The 26,034-nt window shown below is 55.0% G+C and overlaps 1 protein-coding gene across 7 annotated transcripts in view; it reads left to right on the top strand.

Annotated features, from left to right (window-relative positions):
* TSPOAP1 (TSPO associated protein 1) overlaps nucleotides 1–26,034 on the top strand; it is an 85,547-nt gene that overhangs the window by 31,478 nt on the left and 28,035 nt on the right. For 6 of the 7 annotated variants that reach the window (XR_008311809.1, XR_008311808.1, XM_053275064.1 and 3 more), the window contains exons 3-13: nucleotides 10,612–10,740; nucleotides 11,894–12,070; nucleotides 13,319–13,582; nucleotides 17,025–17,135; nucleotides 17,699–17,782; nucleotides 17,924–18,013; nucleotides 18,843–18,965; nucleotides 20,144–20,248; nucleotides 20,752–20,802; nucleotides 24,700–24,895; nucleotides 25,126–25,370. Coding sequence is in view for 5 of the 7 variants with exons in the window: in XM_053275064.1 (XP_053131039.1) it covers nucleotides 10,612–10,740; nucleotides 11,894–12,070; nucleotides 13,319–13,582; nucleotides 17,025–17,135; nucleotides 17,699–17,782; nucleotides 17,924–18,013; nucleotides 18,843–18,965; nucleotides 20,144–20,248; nucleotides 20,752–20,802; nucleotides 24,700–24,895; nucleotides 25,126–25,370 (1,575 nt within the window). In the remaining 2 variants the exon portion in view is untranslated. The remainder of the gene's footprint in view (nucleotides 1–10,611; nucleotides 10,741–11,893; nucleotides 12,071–13,318; nucleotides 13,583–17,024; nucleotides 17,136–17,698; nucleotides 17,783–17,923; nucleotides 18,014–18,842; nucleotides 18,966–20,143; nucleotides 20,249–20,751; nucleotides 20,803–24,699; nucleotides 24,896–25,125; nucleotides 25,371–26,034) is intronic. The other variant, XM_053275062.1, reaches the window with a different exon arrangement.

Here is a 26,034-nt window from a genome sequence, read left to right as displayed (position 1 = left end):
GTGTGTTGGGGGCTAGTGTGTGGCAGGGGGCCTGGGGTAAGTGGAGAGAGTCAGGGGCAAGGAGAAAAAAGGGTTGGGGTGGGAAGGGGGGGAGCAGAGAGGGTGTGTGTGGTTGGGGGCTAGTGTGTGGCAGGGGGCCTGGGGTAAGTGGAGAGAGTCAGGGGCAAGGAGAAAAAAGGGTTGGGGTGGGGGGAGCAGAGAGGGTGTGTGTGGTTGGGGGCTAGTGTGTGGCAGGGGGCCTGGGGTAAGTGGACGAGAGTCAGGGGCAAGGAGAAAAAAGGGTTGGGGTGGGGGGAGCAGAGAGGGTGTGTGTGGTTGGGGGCTAGTGTGTGGCAGGGGGGCCTGGGGTAAGTGGAGAGAGTCAGGGGCAAGGAGAAAAAAGGGTTGGGGTGGGGGGAGCAGAGAGGGTGTGTGTGGTTGGGGGCTAGTGTGTGGCAGGGGGCCTGGGGTAAGTGGAGAGAGTCAGGGGCAAGGAGAAAAAAGGGTTGGGGTGGGGGGAAGCAGAGAGGGTGTGTGTGGTTGGGGGCTAGTGTGTGGCAGGGGGCCTGGGGTAAGTGGAGAGAGTCAGGGGCAAGGAGAAAAAAGGGTTGGGGTGGGGGGAGCAGAGAGGGTGTGTGTGGTTGGGGGCTAGTGTGTGGCAGGGGGCCTGGGGTAAGTGGAGAGAGTCAGGGGCAAGGAGAAAAAAGGGTTGGGGTGGGGGGAGCAGAGAGGGTGTGTGTGGTTGGGGGCTAGTGTGTGGCAGGGGGCCTGGGGTAAGTGGAGAGAGTCAGGGGCAAGGAGAAAAAAGGGTTGGGGTGGGGGGAGCAGAGAGGGTGTGTGTGGTTGGGGGCTAGTGTGTGGCAGGGGGCCTGGGGTAAGTGGAGAGAGTCAGGGGCAAGGAGAAAAAAGGGTTGGGGTGGGGGGAGCAGAGAGGGTGTGTGTGGTTGGGGGCTAGTGTGTGGCAGGGGGCCTGGGGTAAGTGGAGAGAGTCAGGGGCAAGGAGAAAAAAGGGTTGGGGTGGGGGGAGCAGAGAGGGTGTGTGTGGTTGGGGGCTAGTGTGTGGCAGGGGGCCTGGGGTAAGTGGAGAGAGTCAGGGGCAAGGAGAAAAAAGGGTTGGGGTGGGGGGAGCAGAGAGGGTGTGTGTGGTTGGGGGCTAGTGTGTGGCAGGGGGCCTGGGGTAAGTGGAGAGAGTCAGGGGCAAGGAGAAAAAAGGGTTGGGGTGGGGGGAGCAGAGAGGGTGTGTGTGGTTGGGGGCTAGTGTGTGGCAGGGGGCCTGGGGTAAGTGGAGAGAGTCAGGGGCAAGGAGAAAAAAGGGTTGGGGTGGGGGAGCAGAGAGGGTGTGTGTGGTTGGGGGCTAGTGTGTGGCAGGGGGCCTGGGGTAAGTGGAGAGAGTCAGGGGCAAGGAGAAAAAAGGGTTGGGGTGGGGGGAGCAGAGAGGGTGTGTGTGGTTGGGGGCTAGTGTGTGGCAGGGGGCCTGGGGTAAGTGGAGAGAGTCAGGGGCAAGGAGAAAAAAGGGTTGGGGTGGGGGGAGCAGAGAGGGTGTGTGTGGTTGGGGGCTAGTGTGTGGCAGGGGGCCTGGGGTAAGTGGAGAGAGTCAGGGGCAAGGAGAAAAAAGGGTTGGGGTGGGGGGAGCAGAGAGGGTGTGTGTGGTTGGGGGCTAGTGTGTGGCAGGGGGCCTGGGGTAAGTGGAGAGAGTCAGGGGCAAGGAGAAAAAAGGGTTGGGGTGGGGGGAGCAGAGAGGGTGTGTGTGGTTGGGGGCTAGTGTGTGGCAGGGGGCCTGGGGTAAGTGGAGAGAGTCAGGGGCAAGGAGAAAAAAGGGTTGGGGTGGGGGGAGCAGAGAGGGTGTGTGTGGTTGGGGGCTAGTGTGTGGCAGGGGGCCTGGGGTAAGTGGAGAGAGTCAGGGGCAAGGAGAAAAAAGGGTTGGGGTGGGGGGAGCAGAGAGGGTGTGTGTGGTTGGGGGCTAGTGTGTGGCAGGGGGCCTGGGGTAAGTGGAGAGAGTCAGGGGCAAGGAGAAAAAAGGGTTGGGGTGGGGGGAGCAGAGAGGGTGTGTGTGGTTGGGGGCTAGTGTGTGGCAGGGGGCCTGGGGTAAGTGGAGAGAGTCAGGGGCAAGGAGAAAAAAGGGTTGGGGTGGGGGGAGCAGAGAGGGTGTGTGTGGTTGGGGGCTAGTGTGTGGCAGGGGGCCTGGGGTAAGTGGAGAGAGTCAGGGGCAAGGAGAAAAAAGGGTTGGGGTGGGGGGAGCAGAGAGGGTGTGTGTGGTTGGGGGCTAGTGTGTGGCAGGGGGCCTGGGGTAAGTGGAGAGAGTCAGGGGCAAGGAGAAAAAAGGGTTGGGGTGGGGGGAGCAGAGAGGGTGTGTGTGGTTGGGGGCTAGTGTGTGGCAGGGGGCCTGGGGTAAGTGGAGAGAGTCAGGGGCAAGGAGAAAAAAGGGTTGGGGTGGGGGGAGCAGAGAGGGTGTGTGTGGTTGGGGGCTAGTGTGTGGCAGGGGGCCTGGGGTAAGTGGAGAGAGTCAGGGGCAAGGAGAAAAAAGGGTTGGGGTGGGGGGAGCAGAGAGGGTGTGTGTGGTTGGGGGCTAGTGTGTGGCAGGGGGCCTGGGGTAAGTGGAGAGAGTCAGGGGCAAGGAGAAAAAAGGGTTGGGGTGGGGGAGCAGAGAGGGTGTGTGTGGTTGGGGGCTAGTGTGTGGCAGGGGGCCTGGGGTAAGTGGAGAGAGTCAGGGGCAAGGAGAAAAAAGGGTTGGGGTGGGGGGAGCAGAGAGGGTGTGTGTGGTTGGGGGCTAGTGTGTGGCAGGGGGCCTGGGGTAAGTGGAGAGAGTCAGGGGCAAGGAGAAAAAAGGGTTGGGGTGGGGGGAGCAGAGAGGGTGTGTGTGGTTGGGGGCTAGTGTGTGGCAGGGGGCCTGGGGTAAGTGGAGAGAGTCAGGGCAAGGAGAAAAAAGGGTTGGGGTGGGGGGAGCAGAGAGGGTGTGTGTGGTTGGGGGCTAGTGTGTGGCAGGGGGCCTGGGGTAAGTGGAGAGAGTCAGGGGCAAGGAGAAAAAAGGGTTGGGGTGGGGGGAGCAGAGAGGGTGTGTGTGGTTGGGGGCTAGTGTGTGGCAGGGGGCCTGGGGTAAGTGGAGAGAGTCAGGGGCAAGGAGAAAAAAGGGTTGGGGTGGGGGGAGCAGAGAGGGTGTGTGTGGTTGGGGGCTAGTGTGTGGCAGGGGGCCTGGGGTAAGTGGAGAGAGTCAGGGGCAAGGAGAAAAAAGGGTTGGGGTGGGGGGAGCAGAGAGGGTGTGTGTGGTTGGGGGCTAGTGTGTGGCAGGGGGCCTGGGGTAAGTGGAGAGAGTCAGGGGCAAGGAGAAAAAAGGGTTGGGGTGGGGGGAGCAGAGAGGGTGTGTGTGGTTGGGGGCTAGTGTGTGGCAGGGGGCCTGGGGTAAGTGGAGAGAGTCAGGGGCAAGGAGAAAAAAGGGTTGGGGTGGGGGGAGCAGAGAGGGTGTGTGTGGTTGGGGGCTAGTGTGTGGCAGGGGGCCTGGGGTAAGTGGAGAGAGTCAGGGGCAAGGAGAAAAAAGGGTTGGGGTGGGGGGAGCAGAGAGGGTGTGTGTGGTTGGGGGCTAGTGTGTGGCAGGGGGCCTGGGGTAAGTGGAGAGAGTCAGGGGCAAGGAGAAAAAAGGGTTGGGGTGGGGGAGCAGAGAGGGTGTGTGTGTTTGGGGGCTAGTGTGTGGCAGGGGGCCTGGGGTAAGTGGAGAGAGTCAGGGGCAAGGAGAAAAAAGGGTTGGGGTGGGGGGAGCAGAGAGGGTGTGTGTGGTTGGGGGCTAGTGTGTGGCAGGGGGCCTGGGGTAAGTGGAGAGAGTCAGGGGCAAGGAGAAAAAAGGGTTGGGGTGGGGGGAGCAGAGAGGGTGTGTGTGGTTGGGGGCTAGTGTGTGGCAGGGGGCCTGGGGTAAGTGGAGAGAGTCAGGGGCAAGGAGAAAAAAGGGTTGGGGTGGGGGGAGCAGAGAGGGTGTGTGTGGTTGGGGGCTAGTGTGTGGCAGGGGGCCTGGGGTAAGTGGAGAGAGTCAGGGGCAAGGAGAAAAAAGGGTTGGGGTGGGGGGAGCAGAGAGGGTGTGTGTGGTTGGGGGCTAGTGTGTGGCAGGGGGCCTGGGGTAAGTGGAGAGAGTCAGGGGCAAGGAGAAAAAAGGCGTTGGGGTGGGGGGAGCAGAGAGGGTGTGTGTGGTTGGGGGCTAGTGTGTGGCAGGGGGCCTGGGGTAAGTGGAGAGAGTCAGGGGCAAGGAGAAAAAAGGGTTGGGGTGGGGGGAGCAGAGAGGGTGTGTGTGGTTGGGGGCTAGTGTGTGGCAGGGGGCCTGGGGTAAGTGGAGAGAGTCAGGGGCAAGGAGAAAAAAGGGTTGGGGTGGGGGGAGCAGAGAGGGTGTGTGTGGTTGGGGGCTAGTGTGTGGCAGGGGGCCTGGGGTAAGTGGAGAGAGTCAGGGGCAAGGAGAAAAAAGGGTTGGGGTGGGGGGAGCAGAGAGGGTGTGTGTGGTTGGGGGCTAGTGTGTGGCAGGGGGCCTGGGGTAAGTGGAGAGAGTCAGGGGCAAGGAGAAAAAAGGGTTGGGGTGGGGGGAGCAGAGAGGGTGTGTGTGGTTGGGGGCTAGTGTGTGGCAGGGGGCCTGGGGTAAGTGGAGAGAGTCAGGGGCAAGGAGAAAAAAGGGTTGGGGTGGGGGGAGCAGAGAGGGTGTGTGTGGTTGGGGGCTAGTGTGTGGCAGGGGGCCTGCGGTAAGTGGAGAGAGTCAGGGGCAAGGAGAAAAAAGGGTTGGGGTGGGGGGAGCAGAGAGGGTGTGTGTGGTTGGGGCTAGTGTGTGGCAGGGGGCCTGGGGTAAGTGGAGAGAGTCAGGGGCAAGGAGAAAAAAGGGTTGGGGTGGGGGGAGCAGAGAGGGTGTGTGTGGTTGGGGGCTAGTGTGTGGCAGGGGGCCTGGGGTAAGTGGAGAGAGTCAGGGGCAAGGAGAAAAAAGGGTTGGGGTGGGGGGAGCAGAGAGGGTGTGTGTGGTTGGGGGCTAGTGTGTGGCAGGGGGCCTGGGGTAAGTGGAGAGAGTCAGGGGCAAGGAGAAAAAAGGGTTGGGGTGGGGGGAGCAGAGAGGGTGTGTGTGGTTGGGGGCTAGTGTGTGGCAGGGGGCCTGGGGTAAGTGGAGAGAGTCAGGGGCAAGGAGAAAAAAGCGTTGGGGTGGGGGGAGCAGAGAGGGTGTGTGTGGTTGGGGGCTAGTGTGTGGCAGGGGGCCTGGGGTAAGTGGAGAGAGTCAGGGGCAAGGAGAAAAAAGCGTTGGGGTGGGGGGAGCAGAGAGGGTGTGTGTGGTTGGGGGCTAGTGTGTGGCAGGGGGCCTGGGGTAAGTGGAGAGAGTCAGGGGCAAGGAGAAAAAAGGGTTGGGGTGGGGGGAGCAGAGAGGGTGTGTGTGGTTGGGGGCTAGTGTGTGGCAGGGGGCCTGGGGTAAGTGGAGAGAGTCAGGGGCAAGGAGAAAAAAGGGTTGGGGTGGGGGAGCAGAGAGGGTGTGTGTGGTTGGGGGCTAGTGTGTGGCAGGGGGCCTGGGGTAAGTGGAGAGAGTCAGGGGCAAGGAGAAAAAAGGGTTGGGGTGGGGGGAGCAGAGAGGGTGTGTGTGGTTGGGGGCTAGTGTGTGGCAGGGGGCCTGGGGTAAGTGGAGAGAGTCAGGGGCAAGGAGAAAAAAGGGTTGGGGTGGGGGGAGCAGAGAGGGTGTGTGTGGTTGGGGGCTAGTGTGTGGCAGGGGGCCTGGGGTAAGTGGAGAGAGTCAGGGGCAAGGAGAAAAAAGGGTTGGGGTGGGGGGAGCAGAGAGGGTGTGTGTGGTTGGGGGCTAGTGTGTGGCAGGGGGCCTGGGGTAAGTGGAGAGAGTCAGGGGCAAGGAGAAAAAAGGGTTGGGGTGGGGGGAGCAGAGAGGGTGTGTGTGGTTGGGGGCTAGTGTGTGGCAGGGGGCCTGGGGTAAGTGGAGAGAGTCAGGGGCAAGGAGAAAAAAGGGTTGGGGTGGGGGGAAGCAGAGAGGGTGTGTGTGGTTGGGGGCTAGTGTGTGGCAGGGGGCCTGGGGTAAGTGGAGAGAGTCAGGGGCAAGGAGAAAAAAGGGTTGGGGTGGGGGGAGCAGAGAGGGTGTGTGTGGTTGGGGGCTAGTGTGTGGCAGGGGGCCTGGGGTAAGTGGAGAGAGTCAGGGGCAAGGAGAAAAAAGGGTTGGGGTGGGGGGAGCAGAGAGGGTGTGTGTGGTTGGGGGCTAGTGTGTGGCAGGGGGCCTGGGGTAAGTGGAGAGAGTCAGGGGCAAGGAGAAAAAAGGGTTGGGGTGGGGGGAGCAGAGAGGGTGTGTGTGGTTGGGGGCTAGTGTGTGGCAGGGGGCCTGGGGTAAGTGGAGAGAGTCAGGGGCAAGGAGAAAAAAGGGTTGGGGTGGGGGGAGCAGAGAGGGTGTGTGTGGTTGGGGGCTAGTGTGTGGCAGGGGGCCTGGGGTAAGTGGAGAGAGTCAGGGGCAAGGAGAAAAAAGGGTTGGGGTGGGGGGAGCAGAGAGGGTGTGTGTGGTTGGGGGCTAGTGTGTGGCAGGGGCCTGGGGTAAGTGGAGAGAGTCAGGGGCAAGGAGAAAAAAGGGTTGGGGTGGGGGGAGCAGAGAGGGTGTGTGTGGTTGGGGGCTAGTGTGTGGCAGGGGGCCTGGGGTAAGTGGAGAGAGTCAGGGGCAAGGAGAAAAAAGGGTTGGGGTGGGGGGAGCAGAGAGGGTGTGTGTGGTTGGGGGCTAGTGTGTGGCAGGGGGCCTGGGGTAAGTGGAGAGAGTCAGGGGCAAGGAGAAAAAAGGGTTGGGGTGGGGGGAGCAGAGAGGGTGTGTGTGGTTGGGGGCTAGTGTGTGGCAGGGGGCCTGGGGTAAGTGGAGAGAGTCAGGGGCAAGGAGAAAAAAGGGTTGGGGTGGGGGGAGCAGAGAGGGTGTGTGTGGTTGGGGGCTAGTGTGTGGCAGGGGGCCTGGGGTAAGTGGAGAGAGTCAGGGGCAAGGAGAAAAAAGGGTTGGGGTGGGGGGAGCAGAGAGGGTGTGTGTGGTTGGGGGCTAGTGTGTGGCAGGGGGCCTGGGGTAAGTGGAGAGAGTCAGGGGCAAGGAGAAAAAAGGGTTGGGGTGGGGGGAGCAGAGAGGGTGTGTGTGGTTGGGGGCTAGTGTGTGGCAGGGGGCCTGGGGTAAGTGGAGAGAGTCAGGGGCAAGGAGAAAAAAGGGTTGGGGTGGGGGGAGCAGAGAGGGTGTGTGTGGTTGGGGGCTAGTGTGTGGCAGGGGGCCTGGGGTAAGTGGAGAGAGTCAGGGGCAAGGAGAAAAAAGGGTTGGGGTGGGGGGAGCAGAGAGGGTGTGTGTGGTTGGGGGCTAGTGTGTGGCAGGGGGCCTGGGGTAAGTGGAGAGAGTCAGGGGCAAGGAGAAAAAAGGGTTGGGGTGGGGGAGCAGAGAGGGTGTGTGTGGTTGGGGGCTAGTGTGTGGCAGGGGGCCTGGGGTAAGTGGAGAGAGTCAGGGGCAAGGAGAAAAAAGGGTTGGGGTGGGGGGAGCAGAGAGGGTGTGTGTGGTTGGGGGCTAGTGTGTGGCAGGGGGCCTGGGGTAAGTGGAGAGAGTCAGGGGCAAGGAGAAAAAAGGGTTGGGGTGGGGGGAGCAGAGAGGGTGTGTGTGGTTGGCGGCTAGTGTGTGGCAGGGGGCCTGGGGTAAGTGGAGAGAGTCAGGGGCAAGGAGAAAAAAGGGTTGGGGTGGGGGGAGCAGAGAGGGTGTGTGTGGTTGGGGGCTAGTGTGTGGCAGGGGGCCTGGGTAAGTGGAGAGAGTCAGGGGCAAGGAGAAAAAAGGGTTGGGGTGGGGGGAGCAGAGAGGGTGTGTGTGGTTGGGGGCTAGTGTGTGGCAGGGGGCCTGGGGTAAGTGGAGAGAGTCAGGGGCAAGGAGAAAAAAGGGTTGGGGTGGGGGGAGCAGAGAGGGTGTGTGTGTTTGGGGGCTAGTGTGTGGCAGGGGGCCTGGGGTAAGTGGAGAGAGTCAGGGGCAAGGAGAAAAAAGGGTTGGGGTGGGGGGAGCAGAGAGGGTGTGTGTGGTTGGGGGCTAGTGTGTGGCAGGGGGCCTGGGGTAAGTGGAGAGAGTCAGGGGCAAGGAGAAAAAAGGGTTGGGGTGGGGGGAGCAGAGAGGGTGTGTGTGGTTGGGGGCTAGTGTGTGGCAGGGGGCCTGGGGTAAGTGGAGAGAGTCAGGGGCAAGGAGAAAAAAGGGTTGGGGTGGGGGGAGCAGAGAGGGTGTGTGTGGTTGGGGGCTAGTGTGTGGCAGGGGGCCTGGGGTAAGTGGAGAGAGTCAGGGGCAAGGAGAAAAAAGGGTTGGGGTGGGGGGAGCAGAGAGGGTGTGTGTGGTTGGGGGCTAGTGTGTGGCAGGGGGCCTGGGGTAAGTGGAGAGAGTCAGGGGCAAGGAGAAAAAAGGGTTGGGGTGGGGGGAGCAGAGAGGGTGTGTGTGGTTGGGGGCTAGTGTGTGGCAGGGGGCCTGGGGTAAGTGGAGAGAGTCAGGGGCAAGGAGAAAAAAGGGTTGGGGTGGGGGGAGCAGAGATGGTGTGTGTGGTTGGCGGCTAGTGTGTGGCAGGGGGCCTGGGGTAAGTGGAGAGAGTCAGGGGCAAGGAGAAAAAAGGGTTGGGGTGGGGGGAGCAGAGATGGTGTGTGTGGTTGGCGGCTAGTGTGTGGCAGGGGGGTGTTGGGGGGAAGGGGAGGGGGCAACAACAAACAGCAAAGGAGAAACTGGAACAACTCGGGCAGCAGCAGCGATTAGGCTGGATGGGGTGGTTGGGGGAGGAGCTGGGCCTGGGCTAGGGTCTGGGAGGAGGGAGGGTGGGGGGGCAGGCAGGGGGGAGTAGGAGGAGGAGGGGAGCAAAATATATAAAGCAATATATATCAAGAGAACACAAGCCAGAAGTTTAAAAAAAAAAACAATGAAAAGAAAGACTCTAACCAGCAGAAAAAACTCGGGGGTGGGGGTGTGGGGAGGGGGAACCAAACACAGACTCTGAGGGGGGCCACTAAGTGAACAGAGACAATGAAACCACAATTGGTGCAAATTAATAATAGCAAATAAATAAGTGGGACTGCAAGCAAAGAAAACTGGACTCTGGGTAGCAGCAGCGAAGGCTGGATGGGGTGGTGGGGGGAGGAGCTGGGCCTGGGCTAGGGTCTGGGAGGAGGGAGGATGGGGGGGCAGGCAGTGGGAGGAGGAGGAGGAGGGGAGCAAAATATATATCAAGAGAACACAAGCCAGAAGTTTTAAAAAAAAACAATGAAAAGAAAGACTCTTTTTTTCTAAACCAAAAACCACCAAGAAGAAGAAACTCGTGGGTGGGAGGGGGAACCAAACACACAGACTCTGAGGGGGGCCACTAAGTGAACAGAGACAATGAAACCACAATTGCTGCAAATTAATAATAGCAAATGAATAAGTGGAACTGCAAGCAAAGAAAACTGGACTCTGTTTGGCAGCAGCAAATTTGGGAGAAGGCTGGATGGGGTGGGGTTGGGGTGGGGTGTGGTTTGGACTTGGAGGGGCAAGTTGGGAGCAGGGAACCAAAACTGATTATATGGGACAACAAGAAACAACAACAGAATCCTCTGGGGGTGGGGGGGAGGGATTCAGGGAACCAACTCGCAGGGCAGCAGTAGAAACAAACAAAATGGTACAATTTAAGCAAAACCAGCAAGCAATATATAAATGAAACCAATGGAATGCAATGTGAAAATCAAAAAGTTGAACAAAAACAAGGCAGGACAAAGAGCAATAATTAATGGAAGAACTTTTAAAGCAATGAGGATGCAGTGGGTGGGAGTGGGGGAGGGTAGGCCCAAAGGATGAGAAGGGAAAGGGGGGGAGGGGGGAGAAAAGCAGACAGACAAGGAACAGGGAAAACTGGGGGAAATTAAGAAGAAAGTAAAGTGAAGTAACACACAGTACAGACAAGAGACAGACAGAGAGAGGAGACACACAGAGAGTCACAAAGGGCAGGTGGACAAAGGATTAGAGCACACACAGAGAGACACAGGACACAGTCAGGACTCACAGAGACACCAGAGCAGTCAGCAAAGGGCAAGCAGGTCTCAGAGATGATCCCACAACTGCAGCCAAGAGAAGTTTCCAGAGAAGAGGCTTGGGTTTATATAGGTTTGAAATTCCCTCCTTTGGGAGCCCCCACCTTTGCACTCCCCCCACGGCCAACAGGGTGCCAGCTCTCAACAGTGCAACAGCCAAGCAGCCTACCAGACCAAAGGACTCATTCTGGCCAATCAAGGATCAATAGCGCAGCCAATACAATGCCTGGAAATAGCATCACAAAATGGATGCAAGGAGGAGCAAAAGTTTCGGGAAGGAGACACAAAATGGAGGACACACTTGAAACTTTTAAGAGACACTCAGAGACTGGCAATGGCGTTCCCGAACCGGTTCGGGAAACCCGAGCCGGTTCGGTACCGAACCGGCTCGGATTCGGTCCGGATTGGTCCCAGAAGGGCCCGATTCAGTCCGGGATCGAACCGCCGGATCCGGACCGAACCGCACATCACTAGACTCCGCCCATCTCCTCTGTGCTCGAGGGAGAATGTGGGAGCTTCTCCACCCTGCATGACCCAGAGCGTGTCCGACCCCCAGAGAGAAAAGTGCACTCCGACACGACAGACCCTTTTCTCTTCCTTTTCACTGCTCAGCGCAAAAGCTGCTTCCCCGAGACCCAAGAGAAAGTCAAGCATCTGAAGAGGAAAAACGCTGAGTTGGCAGTCATAGCCAAGCGCCTGGAAGAGAGAGCCAGGAAACTGCAGGAGGCCAACCTGAAAGTGGTGAGTGGGAATCTTAGAATTTCAGAATTCGAAGGGACCTTTTGAGGTCATCTAGTCCAACCTCTCTGCTCCAGGTCTTGCTATGGTCCTTCAACTCATAGAACGTTAAGCATTCAAAGGGACCCTTTGAGGTCTTCTAATCCAGCCTTCTGCTCCATGCGGGAAACTGCTACAGCATCCCTGGCAGATGGTTGCCCAGCCTCTGTTTGAAAACCTCCAGCGAAGGTTTCCTCTTCATGAGGCAGGCAGTTCCACTAGCCAACAGCTCTTTGGAAATTCCTCCTAAGATTGAGCTCCAATCTGCTTCCTTGTCGTTTCAGCCCAGATATGGTTAGTAAGGAGGTGCCTTGGGGGGCAGATGAATCAGGACTGTAGAGTTCAGAGGGTCCCTTGAGGTCTGATAGTCCACCCCTCCCAGTCCCCACCCTGATGCAGAGCAGGAGAATCACACACTGGACTTCGCCGAGCATGGGGGATTTTGATGCTCACTCTGAATGTACGCTCTTTTGAATGTGAGAACGGAGAGAGCCTTTGGTTATTACTACGTCTGTCAGAGGACGCACTGCACCACTTGAATGTTGTGCTTGGACCCGAGTTCAAGTCCGCCCTCGGCCCCGAACTTCACTGGTTTGGGCCATCAGTCAAGCTCTCTAAGCCTAGCTTACCTCACAGGGTTGTTGCATGGTAGAAAGATACAAAAGCCAGAAAAATTTTTAAAAGGGTTTTCCAAGTTTCTTAAGCCTCATCTTTTGAAGGACTGTTTCATGTTTGCGGTTATTTCAGGCCACCCGATGCCCTGAACGTGTATAATTGTGTGGTTGGTTTTGTCTTGGTACAATCTGTGATGTTTCCATAAAGTATGCTTGTATCCTCTTCGGCTCTGCTGACCGTAACAGATTGGTTGTGTGTGTATTTTAAAAGCATTTCATGCTTCAGCGACAGGAGTTGGAGAAAAGAATCTGAACTGGAATCCTCTTTAAAAGAGCCAGCCATTCTCCTTTACTTGAAACTGTGGCTCACGTGGAGAGCATCTGCTTTGCGTGCAGAAGGAGAACTGCTGCCTGTCAGAGCCCAGTCCTGAGCTAGTTGGACCAAGGGCTAGACTCGGGATGGCAGCATCATATCTTCAGATGTGCTTCTCTTTCTGGTGCAGGTCAACACACCGGTTGCAGGGAAGGGCTTCTGCGCTGGACTCTGCAAGAAGGCGCTGGCTCACCAGCGGGCTAGGGACCTGCGAGAGCAAGCCAATGCACTCCTGGCAAAAGACAAGCAGATCAATGCTCTGCAGCAGGAATGTCATGAACTGCAGGCCAGAATCACAGCCGGAAAGGTGTGTGCCTTGGTTCTTCTTCTCACAGCGAGCAGATGAAGAGGCAAACTTGCCTCTGGGCTGCTGCCAGTCAGTGCAGGCACCATATGAGCACTCTGTCTGAAAAGCTCCAGGGACGCGCCATTGCATGTGATAGGCAGTTCCACAGCCCCACAGCTCTTACCATCAGGAAATTCCTCCCGATGGCTAGCCTAATCTTCTCCCTTCTCATTTCAACTGCCAGCTCCTTGAAGCAGTCCTCATAAGGTCCTCCCTTAGTTCCCAGATTCATCACCATCTGGGTTGCCCTCCCCCGAACTAGTTTATCCAGCATCCTTCTTGAAATGCAGTGCCCCGAACCTCACGCAGTATTCCAAGTGAGGTCTGACCAGCGCAGAATTATGCCTCGTGATCTGGCCGCTGTGCCTTTCATAACACAGCCTGAGATTGTGTTTACCTTTTTAGCTGCCGCATCACATGGCTGGCTCATGTCCGACATGTGGTCTGCCTAAGACACCTTGGTCCCTTTTGCATCTCTTTCTGCTAAGTCAGGAGACACATGTTGCTTACCAATACGAAGGGCTTTGGTCGTTTGGTGCAAAAGTGGCAGCTCCTTTTATGTCCCTATTAACAGTGGATCTGCAGACATTTATCTCTGGAAAGGATTCCTTTCTGCAAAAGAGAGAAAGGGGAATGCCTCTGCTACAATTATGCCATCCAGTGACACATCATGGCCAAACCAAGGAATTCTTTTTTTTTTTAAGAGTTGGCTTTTCCCATATGCAAATATATGCAGGTTCGATTGATTCTTTATTCCATTAATAGCCTGATCTCTCTCTCTCTCGATCTCTCTCTGCTCTTTCTTTCTTTCTCATTTTTCTATACTGCCTGATACAGACATCTCTAGGTGGTGTACAAAGTTAAAACACAGGGAATGTAAAACAATATAAAACAGTTAAAATGCACAGAACGAGTTTTTTTTTAAGTTAAAAAACAATCTCGAAAGATTAAAAAAACATATTAAAATTTCAGTGAAAAGCCTTGGAAAATAGGTACGACTTGAGGTTCTTCCTAGAAACAAGCAGAGGAGGAGATGCTCTTATTTTAAGAAGGAGCGTATTCCAAAGCCCTGGGGCAGCCACAGAGAAGGCCCCGTCATGTATCGGCACGAAACGAGCTGGTGGCAACTGTATCTTTGAGAGTCCTCGCTCCCCTTCCTCCCTTCTCATTATTCTGTCCTCCTTGTTCTTCTGTTTTGTCCCTTCCCAGGAAGTTCCGCCTGGCCAGCCTATCCTGGATTTCCGCCACCTGCTTCGAGAATCTCAGAAGGAAGTGCTCCGTCTCCAGCGGCAGATTGCCCTGAAGAACTTCAAGGCAGCTTGTAGCCGAGGGCCAGCAGACCGCTCCGTGGCTGCGTCGGTGGGTTTGGGGTCACTGGAGCTGGCCAGGTCTCCCAGCTCTAACAGCTTCTCCCCGCCGAGGGCATCCCAGCGACAAGAAGAGCTGCCTTTGACCATGGAAGCAGCAAGCAAGGTAAACGGCTTGGACTCTGGCTCGGACTCCTTGTCGAATCGTAGGATGCTGGAGTGGCAAGCAGTGTTCCCTGTAACAGGAAATCCTAGATGTTGTTGACTACAACTCCCAGCATTCCTAGCCAAAGGCCACTGCAGCCGAGGAGCCTGGGAGCTGTAATCAACAACATCTGGGATTTCCTGTTGCAGGGAACACTGGTAGGGAGGGACCTCTTGAGGTCCGCTAGGCCAGCCCCTGCCCAGTGAAGGAAACTGCTGCAGCATCCAGCAGCCCAGCCTCGGTTTTGGAAACCTCCCGTGAGCCTCCGCTCTGTGTGACGGCAGGGATTTGGCATGACCTTCCTAGTGTGCCTGTTCTGTGGGAATGGCGCTCAGAACCTGACCTTGCAGGCTCCCAAGTTATTGTGGTTATGTGGTTATGCCATCTTGTGCATGGCAGAAAGACGGAGGGAGGGGAGGGAGGGGCGGTAAGTCAGTGGCGAAGGATCCATTCTACATGCAGAAGGACCCCAGTTCAGCCCTGGCAGCATCTCCAGGCTGGGCTAGGATAGGCTCCTGCCTGGAACCCTGGAGAGCCGCTGCCAGTCAGTGTTGACAATACTGAGCTCAGTGGACCAAGGGTCTGACTCAGTCGACAGCAGCTTACTAGGTGAAGCAGAACACTGTTCTTATGGGGAGGGGACAATCGCTCAGGGGCAGAGCCTCTGCTTGGCATGCAGACGGTCACAGGTCTGGGAGAGACTCCTGCCTGGAACCTTGGAGAGCCGCTGCCAGCCAGTGTAGGCAGCGGTGAGCTTGAGGGAGCAAGGGCCTGACTCAGTATTTGGCAGCTTCCGTGGTACAAGTACAAATATATTGTATTTATATACAATATAAAATTATATTTGGGATGGAGCTACTGCTCAGTGGCAGAACATATGCTTTGCATGCAGACGGCCGCAGCTTCAGTCCCTGGCAGACTCCTGCCTCAATCCCTGGGAAGTTGCTGCCAGCCAGAGTAGACACTCTTCAGCTAGAAGGACCACGGGTCTGACTCGGTATGAGGCAGTTTCCTACTTAAGCCGGGGCAGGGATCCACTGCAGAGAAATATGCCATGATTTCAGTGCCTAAGTTAACCATAGCATAAGAACCGAGGAAGCTGCCATATACTGAGTCAGACCCTTGGTCCATCTAGCTCAGTATTGTCTTCACAGACTGGCAGCGGCTTCTTCAAGGTTGCAGGCAGGAGTCTCTCTCTGCCCGGTCTGGGAGATGCCGCCAGGGAGGGAACTTGGAGCCTCGATGCTCTTCCCGTAGATGCTCTACGCCTTTTTGCATGGCAGCGTTTCTGCGCAGGAGGCTGCAAACACCGCTGGCAGCCCAAGATTGCGGGGACACAAATGCAGAGTATTTTATCTGGGGGGTGCCATCTCCTCCCCCCAACCCCCTGCTCGCCTTCACCATTTTGCTGCTTCTCCGTCAGCTTCCCCCAGCCCAGACGGAGACCCTCTGGCCAGCTGTCCCTTCCCCAAGGGGGACCCGGGCCGAGCCTGGAAGCTCCCACTCGCTGGCTCCCCCTGCTCAGCTTCGTCCTCCCCCCCCCACCCCTCCGCCAAATGGTTCCGCCCGCCCTCTGCCAATGCGCCTGGCTGGGCCCTCGCCAGCCCGGCGCTCTCCGTGGTGCTGAAGTGGGCGGCTGGCCAGCAGGGAGGCCGGCTCTCTCTCCAGGCCGAGCTCCTTGCAGGCCACGTCGCCTTAGGGGACCCCGGTCCGCCTGCCCGGGAGCTCTCCGCGGTGCTGAAGCGAGAGGCGGAGCCCGCAGGCAGGTAGGCTATGCCGCCGGGGTGGGGTGGGGCGGGGCGGGGAGGTGTTCAGACCCATCTGGACGGATCCTGATGGGGAAGATCTGGGGGGGGAGCACTTCTCACCCCATAGTGGAGAGCTGGGGAGGCCTGCTGTGGGTCATTCTGAGCCCCGGGGAGGGAGGGAGTGTGAACTGTCCCCTTTACTCAGTAGGGTCTGCCTTGTTTGTGTGGGGCTGGGTGGCCACATGTGATTACTGTTGAGAGATTTCAGGTTCACTCCCTGGCACGGCCTCCCAAGTCAGGCTGGGAGAGGCTCCTGCTGGAAACCTCGGAGAAGCCGCTGCCAGTCAGAGTAGGCAATCCTGAGCTCGATGGACCAAGGGTCTGATTCGGTATGTGGCAGCTTCCTGGGTTAACTTCAGGGAGTGGATTTCCTGTCGTGAGTCTGAATTGTGCCCTTTGCTAAAGGGGGTTTGCCTTGGTTTGCATATGGATGAGTGACCAGGTAATGCTGGGTGAGACTCCTGGCTGCGACCCGTGGAGAAGCCGCTGCCATTCAATGCAGGCAGAAGTGAGCTAGCTGGGCCAAGGGTCTGACTCGGTATCTGGCAGCTCCCTGTGTTCCTAATCCGCAGGATTCGGCATCCTCCTCCACCTCAGTCCAGGAAGGAGGTTGGGCCTGACTTGCCATGCCTTGGGAAGTGTGTGTTGAGGATTTGTACCATGACCCTGAGCATGTGCAGAGGGCACTTGCTGGCCATGCCCCTAGGCCCACAAGGGGCAAGCACAGCAAGTTGGAGGGGAGAGACGAAAAACCGTGCAACATCTCCAGGCCATTCACCACTTGTCTGGACAGCGGGGAGACATTTTTTCCTCCTCTGACGTGCCTCCAGCTCATGAGGAACTGACCAGAGCTTGTCTCCTTTCCCATATGGGTCCCTGCACATTGCCTGGGTGGCTGCACAAAGTCCCAAGACTGCATGCAGAAGGTCCCGGGTTCAATTCCTGGCAGCATCTCCAAGTAGGGCCGGGAGAGACTCCTGCCTGAAACCTTGGAGAAGCCGCTGCCAGTCAGAGTAGGCAATCCTGAGCTCGATGGACCAAGGGCCTCACTTGGCAGCCTCTTATTGCTCAGGAATGGAGCACCCATTTTGCGGCCATTTCTGTCCCCCGCACCCCTAGTTAAAAGTATCTCTAGGCGCAAGTAAAAGGAAAGATCCTGAGGGAGAGACTCTGGGGAGCAGCTGCCAGCCAGAATAGGCGATACTAAGCCAGAGGGGTCAGAGTCAAACTCAGTTTAAGGCCGCTTCCTGTTCTCATTGCCCATCTAACCTCTGAGGGTTTCTAGAGCAGGTTCTCAGAAGACAATCTTAAGGTATGGAAAGGTCCTGATGGCAGCATCAGACATCCTGCCTCTGTGCTGTATTGAGGGATTTGGTCTGTCTAGCTCTGGATTGCCTGCACTGGCTGGCAGCAGCCATCGAAGCTTTCAGGCAGGAGTCTCCCCCAGCCCTACCGGGAGAGGCTGCCAGGGATTGAACCTGGGACCTTCTGCATGCAAAGCAGATGCTCTGCCACTGAGCTATGGCCCCACCCCATCATAGATTTGATTTCTCTGGTTTTCTGCTGAGATTTGACACCATTTTCCTCCTTTCCAGGTGGGCTCTAGGGCTCTTCCTTTGACACTCGTGCGCAATGGAGACAGACCGCTCCCTGTGAAGAAGGTGATATCTGCGCCCCCTGAGGTCAAGCAGCGAATCCAGCAGCTGGTGAGTGTTTTGTTGTTGTTTTAAAAGAATTAAAAACCTGCGCCTTTGGGACGACGGCCCACCAGATGCCTCTGGGAAGCTCACAAGCAGGAGACGAAGCTGATAGCCCTTCCCTGCTGTATGTCCTTTCTAACTGGTATCCAGAGGTAGACTGCCTCAAAGCATGGAGGCTCTACCACCATCATGGCCAGTGGGCCTCTCCCCCTCTGCCACCGCCACAGCGAATTTGTCTCATCCCTTAAGGTCACAGAAACCAGTACCTTCCACTGTATCTAGCAGCCGAGAGTTTTGAGGGCTGCTTCTTGACTAACAAGCAGAAGGTTGCCAGTTCGAATCCCCACTGGTACTATATCGGGCAGCAGCGATGTAGGAGGATGCTGAAAGGCATCATCTCATACTGCGCAGGAGGAGGCAATGGTCAACCCCTCCTGTATTCTGCCAAAGAAAACCACAGGGATCTGTGGTCGCCACGAGTCGACACCAACTTGACGGCATGCTTTACCAAAAATTTTATCTCCATCTGGCCTTGAAGTTTTTACCCTCTTCCTTTTCCTCCTGGGCAGGAGTTTGAGCTCCGGAAGAAGCGGAAGCAATGTGAGAACCTCGAACATGAAGTGAGGAAGAAGCACAAGAGATACGCCGAGCTCGTGAGTGAGACGGTTTGGTCTTTTAAAAAAAAGTCGTGCATGCTTTGCCTGTGTGTTCACCAGCAGCGTGGGGCGGGCGGGGGGGACCACACAGCACCCGATCGCTTTGCCAACGGAAGGTGCTTTTTCCTCCCTGTCCAGGAAATCCAGCTACAAGAGGTCCAGAGTGATAATGTCCAGCTGTCTGAGGAGAACACTTTTCTTCACGGGCAATTGGAATGGACAGCAAAGGTAAGCCAGGGCACGCTTTTGATTTTCTGGTCCTCATCCCGCAGAAGTCTGGGCACGTGGGAGAAAACAGGGCAGCTGCAAAATTCGCTGCGTATGAGAAGTCAGCTGGCATTGGACACGCTTCTGTTCATCGGGGAACATCGGTTGTTACGCAGCAAAGCATCCACTTTGAATGCCAAAGCTCCCACGTTCAATCTCCCAGTTGGGAGAGATGCGTATGAAATGTGGCCAAATTTGATTCAAATTCGGATCCACTCCGAATCGATTCAATTTGGAACCACTGGACAGACGGGAAATTCGTTTGAGTTGATTCAAGCAAATCTCCAAGGGTTCCAAATTGAATCAGATTCTGCTGAATTTCATGCCTATTGCTAGGGCGATGATAGTCTACCATCTTGGCATTGGTCAGACCTCTCAATGGGCAAGAAGCACCTCTTAAAATGCTCTCTCTCTCTCTCTCTCATTTAGCAGAGGGAAAGCAACCCTCCCTACTCAGCCCAGCAAAGCATCACTCCTAGTGGCCATTGCTTGGAACTTCCCAGTGTTGGGATCCTCTTTGGGGCAGGGACCCATCTTTTCCTGGCTTTTGCCATGGAAACGGCTCTGGGGACTCTTTTGGTTGAAAAGCAGGGTGGGCAGGCATTCAAATCGTGTAATAAAATAAATAAGTAGTAAATGAGCAGTTCCCTCAGGCAAAGATTGGGAATGGAGCCTCTTTGGGGCAGGGAACCATGTTTGCTTAAGAAATTACGTGTGTGGTGATGGTGGAGTTTCACTTGTGAGCCCTTTAGGGACCAGCAAGCATCCTCTCATATCTCTTCCTCCACAGGTTGAGTCTGAGAATGCTGACCTGAGGCTGCAGGTGGCCGTGGTGACCGAGGAACGGGATTCTGTGCTTCAGAAATCCCAGGAACTCCAAAACAGGCTGGAGAGTCTTGTGCAGGCCTTGAAGGTGGGTCGGGGAGGGGGTGTCTACCGAGGTCGGACTCGCTTGGAATATGAATGCCGGAAGCTGCCTTATACTGAGTCAGACCCTTGGTCCAGCTAGATCATTTTCTTCTACTCCAACTGGCAGCCAAGGTTTCAGGCAGGGGTCTTTCCCAGCCCTACTACATTGGGACGAAAAACCCCAACTTCAAGCATGCGTTGATGGGATCTGAGCGGTCTGTGACAGACCAGGAGAGGGATCTTGGGGTCGTGGTGGACAGCTTGTTGAAAGTGTTGACTCAATGTGTGGCAGCTGTGAAAAAGGCAAATTCCATGCTAGGGATCATTAGGAAGGGGATTGAAAATAAAACGGCTAACATTATAATGCCCTGATACAAAACAATGGTGTGGTCACACCTGGAGTACTGTGTACAATTCTAGTCACCACATCTAAAAAAAAGGACATTGTAGAACTGGAAAAGGTGCCAAAGAGGGCAACCAAGATGATCAGGGGCCTAGAGCACCTTCCTTATGAGGCAAGGCTACAACACCTGGGGCTTTTTAGTTTAGAGAAAAGACAACTGGGGGGAGACAGGATAGAGATCTATAAAATCATGCATAGTGTGGAGAAAGTGGAGAGAGAGAAATTCTTCTTCCTCTCACATAACACTAGAACCAGGGGTCACTCCATGAAATTGATTGCTGGGAAATTTAGGACCAAGAAACGGAGGTACTTTTTCACACAATGCATAATCAGCTTGTGGAATTCTCTGCCACAAGATGTGGTGACTGCCAACCACCTGGATGGCTTGAAGAGGGGTTTGGATAAATTCATGGAGGAGAGGTCTGTCAACAGCTACTAGTCGGAGGGCTACAGGCCACCTCCGGCCTCAAAGGCAGGATGCCTCTGGGTACCAGTTGCAGGGGAGTAATGGCAGGAGAGAGGGCACGCCCTCAACTCTTGTCTGTGGCTTCCAGCGGCATCTGGTGGGCCACTGTGCGAAACAGGATGCTGGACTAGATGGGCCTCCTTGGGCCTGATCCAGCAGGGCTGTTCTTATGTTCCTACCAGGAGAGCAGGATTCCCAAGATGAGCATCCTTCTTCAGAATGGCTGTCTTCCCCATAGTGGGGAAAGGAAAAGTCTCTGGGAAGTTATCCCCGAATGGTGCATATGGATAATTTCTCTCTTTTGTTTGCCCAGCACATGAGAGATGTCGCGGAACGAAGGCAGCAGTTGGAACGTGAGCATGAGAAAGCCCTGCAGGCTTTGCAGAGGAAACAGGATGAAGTTCGACAACTCCAGCAGGTGAGGAATCCGGCCAGGGGACAGCTCAGCGACTGTATTTACCCAAATAAAAGGCTGCTCTGAATGTAAGATGATACCTTTAAAAAGAGAGAGGTTAAATACAGGTCTTATATCAACATGGGCCAGATTCCTCTTGCAAAATGCTGTCTTTTTGGATGAGGGCAAACCTGCCACTTTGCTTTCTTGGCTAATTTCCTCTTCCTGTCCAAGGCCGCGTGGTAGGAAAGATTATGGTGGCAGGGAGAGAATTCAGGACTGGGCCAGCTGATATCTGCAGGGGGATGACTCAGCATCCTCCTGCACACATGGTCCCACCCAGCCTAGTTCCTAGCTAGGAAGGAAGCAAAGGGGCTGGCCTGGCTGCTGGGAGGCTGGAGGAATCTCCTATAATTACTTACCTGGCTGCTGGGAGGCTGGAGGGGCCGTCTTCCTCCTTGGCTGCATAGAAATTGCACCTGCGGCAATCCCTAAACTTGTGGTGTTGTTCCCCCCCTTGAATTCAGGCTCAGGCAGAAGCAAGGAAGGAACACGAAGGAGCGGTGCAGCTCTTAGAGGTAAGGTGGGGTGAAAAGAAAACTGGAATATGTGCAGCTGAGATGCAGGCGCCAACCAACAGGGACCTGAGCCAGCAATGAGACGCTGCCGCTAAAAGAGCAAACACAATCTCAGGTTGCATTAACAGCAGAGCATCCAGATCATGAGAACTAAGCATTACACTCTATCCTGCCTTGGTTAGACCTTGCGTGGGAAACTGCTTCCAGTTCTGGCCCTGCATTTGAAGGAGGGTGGTGATAAAGTGAAATCAGTTCAGAGGAGGAACAGCCAAGACCCCAAGAGAAATGGTTGAAGGAGCTGGGTGTGCGTTTAACCTGGAGAAGACAAGATGAAGGGGAGAGATGTGGGCTTGCTCCTCTCCAGATTAATGGGACATGTTGGCTTGTCCTATTAATTCCGATGGGATGGCTCCGTACTGGTTTTCTGAAGCCTGTCAGTCAGGCTGAGGGGAGGGGCTTACTGAGCTTCAGCACGTTGCCAGCCAATCAGGAGCAGAGGAGGCGGGTCTCCTTCTGTCAGGCTGAGGGGAGGGGTCCATTGAACTTCAGCGCACAGCCAGCCAATCTGAGCTGAGGAAGAGGGTCTTCACTTGTGGGGAGGCTCTGAATACCCCCGGGGAGCCCTTCAAATACCCCGAAGAATGCCCTCACCCCTTTGGTAATGCCTTTTTGCGATTGATAGCCACTGGCAGTTGACTTTAAAAGGACTCTGCCTTTTGCTAGACGTGTCCCTGCACAAGACATAAACCTTTGCAAATCAAATTAAAGAAGAGACGTGTCCAATGATCAGAACCCCCAATGAGATTGCTGCTGCTTTTGATCTGTATTTCCCCCCGCCGATGTCATTTTCTCTTTCCTCTGAGCAAGTGCTGGGATTTGGGGTGCACACCAATGGGGATGTGTGGTTAACCACCTTCTTCTCTGCTCCGTCTCTCCTTTTTATCTGGCAGGATACCTTCGATTGCATGCAGGTACTGCTAGAAGCGTGTCAGGTTTCTAGACCAGTTGAAGGCGGGAGGGAGGGGGAGAGATTTGGAGCAAAGCTTATAAATACATTCGTTTGGTACCAAACGTAGCCACTGTGTTGGTCCCACAGAACAAGACCAAGCTTTCAAGGCACTCTGATCTTAATTTTTTCCCCTCCACCTTCTGTTGTCACATGTGGATTGGCTTGCTTGCTTGAGCTACCTGTATTGCTATATTTTTATATATCCATATTTTGTTTATTTTTTATACCCATATCTTATATATGAGGGGGCTCTGCTCCATAGACCATCACTTTGTGTGGCTCCATTAATGTGCATGTGGGATAAGACCTTCTCTGTCTTAGCCCCAGCCTGTGGAACTGCCCACCACAGGAGATTTCTAATGTCTCCTCCTCCCAGATTTTAAGAAGAGTTTAAAGACCCAGCTGCACTGGGCGCCTTTGCTCTTTTCTCTGATGGTTTTAATGTCTTTAGTTTTGGTTTTTTTGTTTGTTTGTTTTTCCCATCACGCTTTGATCGGATTTTAAAACTTGATTGGATTTTCTGTCATTAGTTCTTTTCAGCAGAAGGTGGAATTGACACAGCAAACTGAATAAATATGTAAATCCCAGCGTCCCTGGCCTAGAAGGTCTCTCGTTGGCTCTTGTTCTCTGCAACTCACACAACTGAAGATCACGTGTTCTTTGCGCTGTAGGATGCTTAAAGTGTGATGTGAATGTGATTGTATGTGAACTGACTTACTTAGTGAGAGCACCAATCACCATGACCATCCTTTGTTGTAGTAACTGCGGCTAGTCGCTTCCATAGTCTGTATCTGTTTGCTCCCCTTCCAGGCCTGGTTAGAAGTCAAATCGGCATCACAAAACGCCCATTACTTCCACGTTCTTTCATTTTATCCATGTTTTTACAGACAAATATAAAATTTGCCGTTCTCCATGGCCACTGTCCAACCATTTTCCAGGGTCACGGATGCACTTTTTCATTTTTGCCTGGAATTGTAATATTCCAGTCTGCTTTTATATATACACTAGTATTTTTTAGACCGTTATAATAACGGGCGCTAGGTTCCCCCCCCCTTTATTCCTTCTTCCTTTCTCTTGCCCTTTTTTTTTTGGTAAAGGCAGTAAAGGCAATAGAGGTCAGGCCGGACACTTCTGCTGGCTCTAATCTCCCCGCCCCCCCCCCCCGATTAAGGGCCAAATCGGCCCAAACTACTGCCGCCGCCCGCCCGCCCTCACAGCTGCCTGAGTCCTCCTCACCGCCGTCTTCGGCCCGCGTCAGTCGGGTGATCAGGGACCATAATCAGAGAAGGAGAGAGGAGCTCGCAAACAGAGCTCCTCTCTCTGCAAAGCCTCACCCGAACTGGCGCTTTGGGCGCAAAGGACGCCTGGGAGTTCCGACGCTCTGCGGAACTCCCAGGCGTCCTTTGCACCCAAAGCGCCAGCTTTGCCGAGGCTTTGCAGAGAGAGGAACTCTGTTTGCGAGCTCCTCTCTCCTTCTCCAATTATGGTTCCCTGTTCTGCGAAGAAGGTTAGGACTCGGGCAGGTGGGAGGGAGGGCGGGCGGTTGGCGGCGGCGGCTCTCATGACTCTTCTTCTGGGCTCTCCGTGGCGGGGCCGGATCCGCTGTCGCCGTTGCTCCTCTCCTGGCAGTCGGGCCGCCCCCGCCGCGGTCGAAATTGCCTCCCTGAGGCCGGGCCGGGTGCTCTGTCGCTGCCCCTGGCGATCCAGCCGGTCACTTTTTCTGCCGCCTCTGGTCTCCTGGTTCCCCCGCTGCCGCATTAGCCCTCCCGGTTCCCCTGTTGCCGCCCGTGTCTCTCCCGGTCCCCCCACTGCCGCCTTAGCCCTCCCGGTTCCCCCGCTGCCGCCTCTGTCCTCCCTGTCCCCCTGTGATCGCTGAACATGGCCGCCCGTATCTGGGCGGCCGTATCTTTCTCGGCCATTCTGGGCATGCGCAGACCGCATGCCCAGAACGGCCGAGAAAGACACGGGTGACACGGGATCATGCTGGAGGCTTTTATTATAGAGGATGCCCACATATTCCCCAACCTCCACAAAGGTCTTTGCAACTTGGCTATCTTAACTTCAAACACACACACACACACACACACACACACACACACTCCTATTCCACAGCCTTTTAGAGCAGGGCTGGCCAACCTGAGGCCAGCTGTTGGACTACAACTCCCATCATCCCCTGCTGTGCTGGTCATTGTGACAGAGGGTTATGGGAGTTGTAGTCCAACAATAACTGGACAGTCTCGGGTTGGCCACTTCTGCTTTACAGAGTTGTGATGAGCCATTGGCTTTTGTTCCCAGATGGTGTCATAACACCCTTTTTTGGTATGGCAAATAGAGGCCAGGTAGCATCTTTCATGGGGTGGGGGGGCAGAAAGGGGTCCTAGACCTGCTTTTATACTGATCGCTAGAAAGTATCATTTAAACAGGATTTAAGCATGTCAAGCATATGAGATATTGTTTGCAGCGACAACAAAGAAAGCAATAAAAAAATTAAGGGAACATACCAATTTGGTGCACATTTGTGGGTGTAACCTAGTCTGAGGGGTTGAACTAGATGATCTCGAGGGGAACCTCCTCAGTATGTGATTCAAAAAAATGCGGACAGAGAGAACATTTTCTCCCACCTCTCATGACAACCAGAGTGCATGGTCATCCAGTAACGCTGACGGGCAGTTGATTCAAGACAGCTGAGAGATGGCTCGTTTGCACGACCCATCTCTTATCTGTGGAACTCACTGCCACTGGATGTGACAGCCGCAACTGGCTTAGATGGTTTTAAAAGGGAATTAGACAAATTCATGGATGATGAAGAAGAGGAGGAGAGAGATCTATCAGAGGCTAGCTTTGGCCTGATCTGTCAGGGCCCTTTTTATTATCTTCCTCTTGCTTAGGCTCGTGTGAGGGAGCTGGAAAACCAATGCCACAGTCACACAGAACAATTCAACTTCCTCTCGCAAGAGCTCAAGCGCTTCCGCCTGCAAACTGGGAAGAGCGGTCTTCCGGTGGCGTCCTCCCTGGGGACTTCTGAAGTCGTCTTCACCTCCAACCACACTCCTCTACAGCTTCTGGACAGCCTTGAGAAGAAAGGTGACTATGGGGAGGAAGTCCCTTGAACCTCCCTCTTATCTTCCTTGCTGCAAATTGGCTTCCATCCTTCCCACCCTCCCAAATGTCAAGGATGTTGTAGTAGTTTCCACCACTGAGTTGGGGGGTTGGTCTAGAGGACCTTTTAAGTTCTCTTCCAAATCTCAAATTCCAGGATTCTGTCAATGTTGTCCCTGCTTCCGCCTGGAGTAATGCATGACGTTTGGTTTCAGATCCAGAAATTCTCCCTGTGTCTCCTCGGTGCAGTAGGAAAGCTCACGATGAAAGGGGAGAAGAAATCACCTCGCCGGTGGTGCCCCGTCTCACCAATTCTGCGCTATCCACCGCAGCCAGAAGCCCAGATCCGAACACCCCTCCCCTGGCCACCAGGAAACCAGTCAAGAAACTGGAATCCCAGTCCAGCTCCTCACGTTCGGAATCCATGCATAACAGCCCCAAATCCTGCCCAACTCCAGAGGTCAGTCCTAGGAATTGGGGTAGAATCTCTGAACTTTAACTTTCCAAAAACAAAGTCAAGTGATCACCTAGGGATGCACATGTCAGGAGTTGTCGAAATATGACAAATAAATAAAAACTGTGTGTCTTAGGCCAGAGTCCTTTAAACATGTGCAGAGTGTTTTCCTTCCTGAGTGGACCAAAAGTGGTCTTTTACTCCCTGGAGAAAGGTATTTAGGAACAGAGGGATGACCCTTTTGGGAAGCAAGCAAGGGATCAAACTTGGAAAGGAGGTCCTCTCCTCACACTCCTGCTAACTGAGCAAAAAGGCACCTTTTTAAAAAAGTGGTGATTCTCTTTAACCAGCCAGAGGGAGAGCAACCGGCCCTATCTGTCCCCAGCACAGCAGCCCTCTAGTGACTGTTGCTGGGGTCTATCTTAGGTTTCTTTTTTAAGATTGCGAGCCCTTTGGGGACAGGGAGCCATCCTTTTATTTTTTTTATTTGTGTCTCTGTAAACCCCTTTGGGAACTTTTTGTTGAAAAGCGATATATAAAATGTCCGTCGTATTCTTTGTAAAGCTTGCGAGAAGCACAAGGGTCGAAATGGGGGTATGCTGGTAACCTTCCCTTCTCCCCCCACCTCTGCACCCCTGTTAAAGCTTTGGAGGGTCATTTCGGAAAGGGT

Source organism: Hemicordylus capensis, chromosome 12 (assembly GCF_027244095.1).
Source record: "Hemicordylus capensis ecotype Gifberg chromosome 12, rHemCap1.1.pri, whole genome shotgun sequence".
In the NCBI taxonomy this organism is placed as follows: domain Eukaryota; kingdom Metazoa; phylum Chordata; class Lepidosauria; order Squamata; family Cordylidae; genus Hemicordylus; species Hemicordylus capensis.
The sequence above is the reverse complement of the archived record's forward strand: the minus strand, read 5'-3'. Positions and strand labels throughout refer to the sequence as shown.